This window comes from Cebidichthys violaceus, unplaced genomic scaffold (assembly GCF_023349555.1).
Source record: "Cebidichthys violaceus isolate CVI_PGR_0920_01 unplaced genomic scaffold, fCebVio1.0.p SCAF_221, whole genome shotgun sequence".
Lineage (NCBI taxonomy): Eukaryota > Metazoa > Chordata > Actinopteri > Perciformes > Stichaeidae > Cebidichthys > Cebidichthys violaceus.
Window position 1 is genome coordinate 49287 of NW_027176397.1, and position 10718 is coordinate 60004.

A 10718-nucleotide genomic window follows, 5' to 3' on the forward strand; every position below is an offset into this window, starting at 1 on the left:
GCTGATCCTTCACAGTTCAACAAAACAGGACACATCACTAAGACCTTCAGACCTGAACACAACCTGTTTCAGATTCTCCTCTCTTGGAGGCTTCAAAACCCTGAATGCCAAAACAACCAGACATAAGAGTTTCTTCCTGCAGGATGAACACTAACATCACTCAGTAACCTTTACCAGTAAATTATATATATCATAGTATAAGTACTCATTTTTCTTTAACATGTCAATATCATCAATTGTACATAGATAAAAGCATTGCTGTATGTACTGCCATATCCACCTACCTCATATATAAAGCAACCTGTTACATGAATCATTCCATATTTATTCTAGCACCCTTTTCACCATTGCACTGTTGTCTTAATGTGTACTGATGTCATTGTGGTGTTGCAAAGTATGTGTACACACTTACTTGGCCATTATAACTGATTCTGATCTGAGCAAATCAGAGACTAACCACCAATGTAGACAATTGCTCCTCTACAAAGAATTAATGAAGGAACAAAACACACACCCTTGTTTTATTTGACCTCTATTTTACTGAAGATATTCTCATGAATATTTGGTAACACTTCAAAATAACCATCATTAATAAATGGTAAATTTATATTTAATTATACTTCAGTTTATTGTTAATTTACTGTTAAAAAACAGTGAAATAATGAATGAAGTATACTAATTATTAGTATAGTGATATAAAAATATAATAATTATAATAATAATAATTAGTATAATTATGCTTTAAGTTATTTGATAAGTAATTTTATAATTTATCATTTAAAAATGACATATTGTCTCATAGCTGAGAAGAGACATTAACAATTGCATTATGATTACATTAGTAAACTATATATTAACAGTTTATTATTGCACACATCACATTTTATATACTTTATTAAGCATGTGTTGATGATTTGTAAACCTTTCAGAAATCATTTGTAAAACTTTTTTTTGGAATATTTTATTTTTCCAAGTTTTTTAACCAAGCAAGAGAACGTGCAGAGCTTACAGAACACAGTACATTAAACATTACAAAAAATTACATAACACGCTAAGAAAGAAAAAAACAAAAAAAAACACAAATACATGAAATAAAATTAAGTAAATAAATAAATAATTCCCCCAACCCGAACAAACCAAAAAACAAAAAAGGTTGGTGCATAAAGTGACACAGCACAAAGCATATTGTAACTTCAAATAATTAGTCCTATTGTACTGTTAGTGTTGTACCCATGTACTCCAAATAAGGCTGCCAGATTTTCAAAAATAAATGATATCTTTTTCTGAGACTATATGTAATCTTTTCAAGAGGAATACAACTGTTCATTTCCACAGACCATTTGTCGATGAGAGTGGGGGAATCAGATTTCCATGTCATTGCAATACATTTCCTGGCCACACATAAAGCAATTACTGCAAGTTTAATTTGGGGCTTTGTTAAAGACCTGTTGAGAGTTGTGAAGTTTCCCAGTAAACATAGCTCAGGATCTAATGGAAAGGTAACACCTGTGATCTTAGTTATTGTATTACAAAAGTCATACCAAAAGGACCTCACCTTTGTGCAAAGCCAGGTACAGTGTAGGAAGGAGCCGACCTCTATACCACATCTGAAACACATTTCTGACAATTCAGGTTTGGATTTATGTAGCTTCTGTGGGGTGAGGTACAGCTGATGAAGAAAATTATAATGAACAAGTCTGTACCGGGCATTAACCGTTGCTGACAAACTGTTCTGGCACAAATCTGACCAGAGTTGTTCATCAATTGTTATATTCAAGTCTGATTCCCATCTCATCCTGGATCTGTGTAATCCTGGTTTTGGGCCCTCATTCAGCAACATGGAGTACATTTTAGAAATAAATTTGTACACATTTCCCTGGTGAAGCAATTTTTCCACATTAGTTAACACAGGTAGAGTCATTCCATGGCCCAGGTTGGTTCTCAAAAAAGATCTTAACTGGAGGTAACAAAAGAAAGTTCTACTGGACAAGTCATACTTTCTCTGCAGTTCTTCAAAAGACATGAGAAGTCCTTGATCAAAGCAATCTTCGAGATGCTGGATTCCTCTGTCATGCCAAGTCTCCAGAATCTTGTTATTTAGAGTCATGGGTAGAAGTTCATTTTGTCTTAGAGGTGTTTTTGGTGATAGTCTCATATTTAGTCCAAGAATTTTGTGAACTTCATACCATATTTTAATAAAATGTTTCAAAATAGGATTGTCTGTCCTGCTGGATATGGTTTTGGAGTTCCATTTATAAATAAAATCACTGGAGGTTTCTTCTTTCAAAGGATGAAGTGCAATTTGTATCCAAGAGGGGGCAGCACCACCGTCAAAAAATGACAAAATATATCGCATCTGGGCTGCTAAATAATATTTCTTTAAATTGGGTAGTCGAAAACCTCCTAGACTATAATCCCATGTTAATTTTTCCATTGACACCCTTGGCATTTTACAGTTCCATAAAAACTGCCTAATGTGTTTGTTGAGGGTTTTAAAAAAGGTTTGAGGTAATGGAATGGGTAAGGACTGGAAAAGATACTGCAACCTCGGGAGAATATTCATTTTCACACAGTTTATTCGACCAATTAGAGTAATGGGTAGATTCATCCATCGACGTAGGTCGTTCTCGATTTTACTCAGCAATGGGATGTAATTCAATTTGTACAAGTTTTTAAGATCATTATCTGTAATTATTCCTAGATATTTAATATTCGGTAGCCACTTAAATGGGGTTGTTTGTTGGTATTCAGTGTGATCGAAGTTTGTGAGTGGAATAATTTCACTTTTTTCCAAATTGACCTTGTATCCTGAAATAGCACTATAGGTGTTTAGTAGCGTCTGTAGTTTAGTGAGAGAGTTAACCGGGTCTGTTAGATACAGAATTACATCATCTGCCAGGAGATTAATTTTCATTTGTAAAACTTTTATAAACATATAGGTAAATGGTTGGTCAGCATGGGTCAAAAAGTCCAGGGCCATTTTTAATCCCCAATCCGTCCCTGGAGACAGGACAGTGAGGAAAGACGAAATACAAAGAATGACCAGTTAAAAGTATGGTCCAAAGTTCCTTTGTTAGAGTTACTTGTGTGTTTTTCCAGCTCAGTGTCTCCCTGAAATAATGTGTTTTTAATTTTCTTTTAAAGACGTGTTAAATTTAAAAAATACAACCAAGTTTAGTGCAGGGCTACAAAGACTAACTCAGGTATACAGGGTTCCCCACAACAGCATCACGTTCACTAGTTTGTATTCTATTTTAATTTTGAAACGGATAATTATATTAAATCACAATTAATACTGACTCTTATGTTTGTCCTTGACACAGAGGATCCTGGAGCTTGAGGCCATGTTGTTTGAGGCTCTGCAGCAGCAGGAGGATTTCAGGATGGAGGAATTAAAAATGGAGCAGGGTCGTCTGTCTGAAACACTGACGGAGGAAGAGAGGGACGGGCTGAGGAGAGCAATGGACCAATGGAAACGAACTGTGATGTGTGAGTTGAGAGAGAGAGACGCCCAGATTCTCAGAGAAAGGATGGAATTACTGCAACTCATACAACAGGTAAACAATTAAACAACAGGTAAACATTATATAACAGGTATACAATTAAACAACAGGTAAACATTATATAACAGGTACACAATTAAACAACAGGTAAACATTATACAACAGGTAAACATTTAAACAACAGGTAAACATTATACAAAAGGTAAACATTTAAACAACAGGTAAACATTTGTCAGATGTTTTACCTGCGTTTTACCTGCTTTTTAAAAGAGAGATTAGAATCAATATAAATTCCTACCTGTAGCCTCTCACCAGCAACATAAACATCTGGCTCCGGTGACACTTTGCAAGTCCTCTTTGTGAAGAACATACAAACAGTGTTTTTAACATCAGGTGAAGGCAGGAATCTGCAAGCCATTTAGTTACATTTGTCATTGTGGACGTGAGTTTAAGTGCAGCTTGTTCTTTGTTTTTTGCGTGCACATAAATCACTGTAACGTCAGCGTACATTTGAATATCACACCCATTGCAGACACCTGGCAAATCATTAATGTATAATTTGAATTAAGTAGCAACAACACACTGATGTACTCTGCTTTATTTAGTACTTTGTATACCTTTTTATGAAGACGTTCCAGTACATTAACTCACATTTCAATGAATATAAAAGTAGAAAGGCTTCAGAAACATTACATTACAGTCATTTAGCAGACGCTTTTATCCAAAGCGACTTACAATAAGTGCATCAACATTGGTAATCAAAAGAACTACTAGTCACCAGAAGTCATAAGTACATTTCCTTTTCCAAACAAGCATCTAAGAGCATGAAGCAGAGCATAACTCAGAGCCAAAGTACAGAAACAAGAAAAACAGTTAGTGCTATAAGTAATACGAATACAATAAGTGCAACAAGCTAGTATGAATACAATAAGTGCTAAGTGGAAGTGTCAGGGTAGCACTTCCTGAAGAGGTGGGTTTTCAGCCTGCGCCGAAAGATGGCCAGCGACTCTGCTGTCGCTGCCCATGTATGCATTACGGTCATTTTTATCAGACGCTTTTTATCCAAAGCGACTTACAATTCAGTATCTATCTACACCGTAGACACAGCTACGGGAGACATTCTGGGGTTAAGTGTCTTGCTCAAGGACACATTGACACGAGACTAGTAGAGCAGGAGCCGGGGATCGAACTGCCAACCCTCTGATTGAAGGCGGCCCTGCTCTCCACTTAGCCACGGTCACCCCAGATGCTTTTTTTAATTGCCATTGAAGAAAAGTAGAATTACAGTAGAGTTATCATTGCAAACTATTACTGTTAACTCACTGAAACACAAATAATTTCAGAAAAATTACAGTGCAATGGTAAACAAAAAAATGTAGCTTACCTGAGGTCTATTTGTACTGGTAAAGCTACTTAGTGTGTAAGGGTGATCATATGTGTGTTCATTTGTGTGGGTGTTGCCTTCGACGAGCCTCTTGATCGTGTTTGTCTAATGTAAGAAACAGAAACTCTTAAACCTACAAACAGTTAAACAACTGGTACACCTTTAAACAACAGGTACTATTTAACTGTTTGTTTTGTGTATTATTGACATGAGGTTTGTGTTTGACAGCGTAACAAGGAGCTGGAGGAATGCATAGAAGCACAGAAACGACAGATTAAAGAGCTGGAAGAGAAGGTACGGGCTAATAGAAACACAATGAAGTCTTGTTTTTGATGGAGAACTTCATGTACAGTTAGCAACAGCTCATTCCATCACCTGGGCAACACATGTACACTGTAAAAACTGGCAGGATGTAAATAATCTTCTTTCTGTGACTTTCCACTGACTCTCCACTTCTTTTTCTTCCAGTTTCTATTTCTGTTTCTATTCTTCTCTTTGGCCTTCATCCTCTGGTCCTAACAGCAGCTGGTGAGTCAAACAGCAACATGGTTTACTGCTGGGCTTTCTGCAGGGGCAACACATTTAAACGCTGGGCAACGGGTAACTACAGGGCAATAAAGTCTACCCAAGGTAGGTGGGATGTACTAAAGGTATGCAGAGGTTACTCCAGGTACACAGGATGTACTGAAGGTATACAGAGGTTACTCCAGGTACACAGGATGTACTGAAGGTATACAGAGGTTACTCCAGGTACACAGGATGTACTGAAGGTATGCAGAGGTTACTCCAGGTACACAGGATGTACTGAAGGTATACAGAGGTTACTCCAGGTACACAGGATGTACTGAAGGTATACAGAGGTTACTCCAGGTACACGGGATGTACTGAAGGTATGCAGAGGTTACTCCAGGTACACAGGATGTACTGAAGGCATACAGAGGTTACTCCAGGTACACAGGATGTACTGAAGGTATACAGAGGTTACTCCAGGTACACAGGATGTACTAAAGGTATACAAAGGTTACTCCAGGTACACAGGATGTACTGAAGGTATACAGAGGTTACTCCAGGTACACAGGATGTACTGAAGGTATGCAGAGGTTACTCCAGGTACACAGGATGTACTGAAGGTATATAGAGGAGCTCCAGGTACACAGGATGTATTGAAGATATACAGTGGAGCTCCAGGTACACAGGATGTACTGAAGGTATACAGAGAGTACTAGGGCGACTGTGGCTCAGTGGAAGAGTGGGTCTTTCTTCAATCAGAGGATCGGCGGTTCGCTCCGCTAGTCGATGTGTCCTTCGGCAAGACACCTTGCATGGTGTATGAAAGGGTGAGTTAAAGTACTGTACTGTACTGTACTGAAGGTATACAGACTTTACTCCAGGTATACAGGATGTACTGAAGATATACAGAGTTACCTAAAGGTATACAGAGGTTAGTACAGGTATACATAGAGTCCTAAAGGTATACAGAGGTTACTCCAAGTATACTTGCCGTACTGAAGGCATACAGAGAGTATTGAAGGTCTACTGAACGTATACAAGGTGTACTGAAGGTATACAGAATATACTCCAGGTATATAGGGGTTTACCCCAGGTGTGCAGGGTTTATCCTATGTGCAACCCACACACTGAAGGTATACAGAGTGTATCCCATGTATACCGAGTGTACACCAGGTATACCACAGGTATATAGAGTGCACTGAAGATATAGAATGTGAACTAAAGATGTAAAGGTATATCAGGTGTACAAAAGGTATACAGGGTGTAATAAAGGTACATAGGGTGTCCCCCAGGTACACCCAGCATATACCCCAGGTGGACAGAGTCCAACCCAGGTGTACAGGCTTTATAACAGGTAAACAGGATTTTCCCAGGCTTACAGAGTGTACCTCAGGTCTCAAGGATTCACCCCAAATATGCAGAACGTACCTCAGGTCTACAGGGTTTAGTCAAGGTATACAGAATATATCCCAGGCCTATAGGGTTTAGTACAGGTATACAGAATATACCCTAGGTCTACATGGTTTAGCCCAGGTGTACAGAATGTACCATAGGTCTACAGAGTTTAGCCCAGGTATACAGAATGTACCCCAGGTCTATAGGGTTTAGCCCAGGTGTAACAGAGTGTACCCCAAGTTTACAGTGTTTCCTATCACTCAATTATTAATTATTAGCTCAACAGCTGTCAATGACTGTTTTAATTAACATTAACATTGTTTATTAACATTAACATATCATTAAATCACATCAACTTAAAGGTTTTAATGTTCCAGTCTGTGTTTTAGTGTCTGCAGGCCTCCAGAGTCCAGCAGCTGAAAACTCAGCAGGGTCTGAGATCAGACAAAGCAACCTGAGGATTCAGAAGGATTCAGGGTATGAACCAGCAGCTTACAGACTCGGGCATGTTGGCTTCACTGCCCCACTGACCTGCTTCTGGCTGTCAGCCAATCAGAGCGGGACCCAGCTGTTAGCTGACTCTGGAGCACAGTCACTTCTCAAAGACAAAGACATTGATGGTTTCCATGGCTACAGATTGACGTTTCAGACAAGTGAAAACCAAAACCGGGAATATGCTTTGTAGCTTACTGTTAGCTACTGTTTACTGAGAACTTCTGGTTTAGAAACCTGATATGCAGCTGACAAACACATTCTGGCCTCACGAGGCCCGCTGGACTAAAGTGGTGCTGGACTTCATACATTGTTAGCTCACCCAACTAGAATTCATGCAATGTTAGCTCAGCTAGCTAGACGTCATACAGCGTTAGCTAAGATTGTAAATATTGCCAGCTAACTTAGCTAAATTCTAACAGTTGACTTCAGTGTTAAGGTAATTGATTGGGTCAGTTACAGTCAACTAACCTGTTTGAGGCTTCAGGGACAGATGCAAAGCGTGATGAATGGCCATAGATGCTCAGTAAAATGGTTGCTAAGTTACCTTGTTGAGTTCACACAGTAGAATCACTGTAGAAACACACTATGAAACATTACAAACACTCTGCTCTAAAATATGGGTTCAGTTGAGTTTAACTTTTTTCTGATTGTCTGATCCACATGCAGACTGGAGAGTCAACTAAAATTATGGAGCCTTTCAGCTCCACTCATGGATCTACGGTTACAATGTGTAACCTTTCAGCACCCTTGAGTCATCCCGGGACCAAAACTGATGTAGGAAACAATTTTTCATGACATCAGGTCTACTAGAGCTGCAACAACTGAACAACAGGAACACAGAGCTAAGAAAACCATGTTCTGATCTGAAGAAACAAAAAAGTCTGAAACAGGTTTTAATGTCAGAAATGTCATCACTCTGCAGAGTTTAGATTTTACCCAGACTCTGTTCCACATTATAAAGTGAGTAAGTAATGTAAGTAAAGTCAGTTTTTCAAAAATCCCTTGAATAATGAATGACAATTTCATGATACAACAAATATATAATGTATACCTATATATATATATATATATATATATATATATATATATATATATATATATATATATATATATATGAAATATATCATATCAGATTGTTTTTTTTCAGTTACAATGCTCCTTCTAAGCTTTGATTGCATATCAGGGTTTTGAGTTTCACTTTTCACCAATTTGTCGGTTCAATATTAAATCCCTTTAGTTTTTATTCTTAACTTTTAAAAACAGAACATGAGTTATTTATAACGTCAAGTATCTTCCCTCAACTGAATGGGGTTCAGAAGACAACGCGATGAATCCGTTCTTTTAAAAACTGGATCTACTCTTTTATTTCTATTATTTCAGATGATATTTTTCTATCTCTGCTGTGAATGTGAACTCATTGAACATCCAAACAGTTGTCAGTTTGATGTGATTATGGATTAAAATGGTGGAAATGAGATTGAAGACAAAACTGTGTTTGTGTTTTGTTGTTGAAAACGAGTGTTTCACAAATTGTCCTTCAGATTCTGATTGTTTCCTCTTTTTTCTAATAATATTTTTTTTCTTTTTGTGGTTGATAAAGCAGCACAGACGGACCCAAATACAAACATTCAGGGCAAAGTGGAGAAGCGAATATCAGGTGGATTAAGACAAAAACCCTGTGGAAACTACCGAAGATGGTAACGGAACCCTCTAGAGGCGCCACAGAGACAGGATCCCACAGGAACATGGCCACAGAGACAGGATCCCACAGGAACATGGCCACAGAGACAGGATCCCACTGGAATACGGCCACAGAGACAGGATCCCACTGGAACACGGCCACAAAGACAGGATCCCACTGGAACACGGCCACAGAGACGTGATCCCACAGGAACACGGCCACAGAGATGTGATCCCACAGGAACACGGCCACAAAGACAGGATCCCACTGGAACACGGCCACAGAGACAGGATCCCACAGGAACACGGCCACAGAGACAGGATCCCACTGGTGCATACCTAAGAGAGGTCAATGGAGAGCAGCTCAGGAACTTGGGACTGCTGCGGTTCAGCAGGAACGAGTGTCGGCCGGACCCCTGTCTCAGTACCTTGCTTGACGTTGACGCCCCATCCTGACGGGCTGGAGTGCAGATTTACTAGCAGACACTTGCCGATACTAGCGCTGTTAGTATTTGACAGATGCCAAAATAATTTGTGCTGGCACGTTTACGTCCGGCTGCTTCCCCCTCAATGAAAACCAGATCCAAACTCAGCTATGGAGGAGTTCTGCACCACGACTTGACTGCACGTTTGTTTGGAGGGCAAATGTTTCTGCATTTGAAAGTTACGTAGTTAAGGACACCTGAGTCATTACCACAGCAACATATGCACGTTTGGTGATGAATCCTGTCTGATTACTGACAAATAACAACACGGACAGATCTTCAAGATTTGACTTGAGAAACAAAGTCTGACCAAACAAAGACTTAATTATCTCATATCATATGTTTTACTATATATTTTCTTCATTCACTTGTCTCCTGATTGAAATACTGTCTCACTGTGCCTTTGAGATTATGTCAGACAGGAACATGAGAGCTTCATGTTAACATGAAATTACAGACTTTGTTACAGTCCACTGAGTTTGTGTGTGTGTGTGTGTGTGTGTGTGTGTGAGTGAGTGAGTGAGTGAGTGAGTGAGTGAGTGAGTGAGTGAGAGAGAGAGAGAGAGAGAGAGAGAGAGAGAGAGAGAGAGAGAGAGAGAGAGAGAGAGAGAGAGAGAGAGAGAGTGTGTGAGAGAGAGATATGAGATAAAGTGAATGTGACAGGCAAAGAAATCCAGTTCAGACCTCGGCGTCTTCAGAGATCAGCAGTAATGAGCACTGACCTGTGAGCGTCAAGTCTATAAAGTCCAACAGTTAAAGTGTCTGAAAGCTTCAGAGCTCTGATGTCACATGATGATGTCAGTGTTCACCCTGAACACCAGGATGCTCTTCACTTGATAAATAACCGATACCAGCTAACAGGTGATTGATCAGCATCCTGCAGTAACATGTTTGTGACAATCAGATATAAAAGCAAGGTGAAGTCGTCCCCTCGTCCTCTATGACGACTTAGGGAGGTGAAAAGAATGATAATATTTCTGTGTTTGCTGCTATTTGCCCATGTTTCTGATGGAAACACAAATAGGAGAGGAGTTCCTAAGGTTCAACAAGAATTCAAACCAACAACCTCTCATGAGAATCTGATTCAAACCTCCTCCTCTTTCCTCAGGACTCATTTTCTCTCTTGTTTCTCCTCTTCTTCCTCCCTCTGATCAGTTCCTCTCAGTCTCAGTTTGAGATCACAGTTGCTCCCTCCTCCTTGGCCTCCTCCTCCTCCTTGACCTCCTCCCCCCCTCCAGTCTTCTTCTTCCTCTCCTTGTCTCGTCT

At 39.4% G+C, this 10718-nt stretch overlaps 1 protein-coding gene across 12 annotated transcripts in view; it reads left to right on the forward strand.

The window, feature by feature from the left end:
* The window catches only part of jakmip3 (Janus kinase and microtubule interacting protein 3), a 31364-nt gene extending 20690 nt beyond the window's left edge, over nucleotides 1–10674 (forward strand). For 5 of the 12 annotated variants that reach the window (XM_068718176.1, XM_068718184.1, XM_068718185.1 and 2 more), the window contains 4 exons: nucleotides 3324–3557; nucleotides 5116–5181; nucleotides 5356–7269; nucleotides 8888–8945. In XM_068718176.1, coding sequence (XP_068574277.1) covers nucleotides 3324–3557; nucleotides 5116–5181; nucleotides 5356–5406 — 351 coding nt within the window. In that variant the 3' untranslated portion in view covers nucleotides 5407–7269; nucleotides 8888–8945. Of the gene's footprint in view, nucleotides 1–3323; nucleotides 3558–5115; nucleotides 5182–5355; nucleotides 8324–8887; nucleotides 8967–10607 lie in introns of those variants that run through there. The other 7 variants (XM_068718179.1, XM_068718188.1, XM_068718181.1 and 4 more) reach the window with 6 other exon arrangements.
* The last annotated feature ends 44 nt before the right edge of the window (nucleotides 10675–10718 follow it).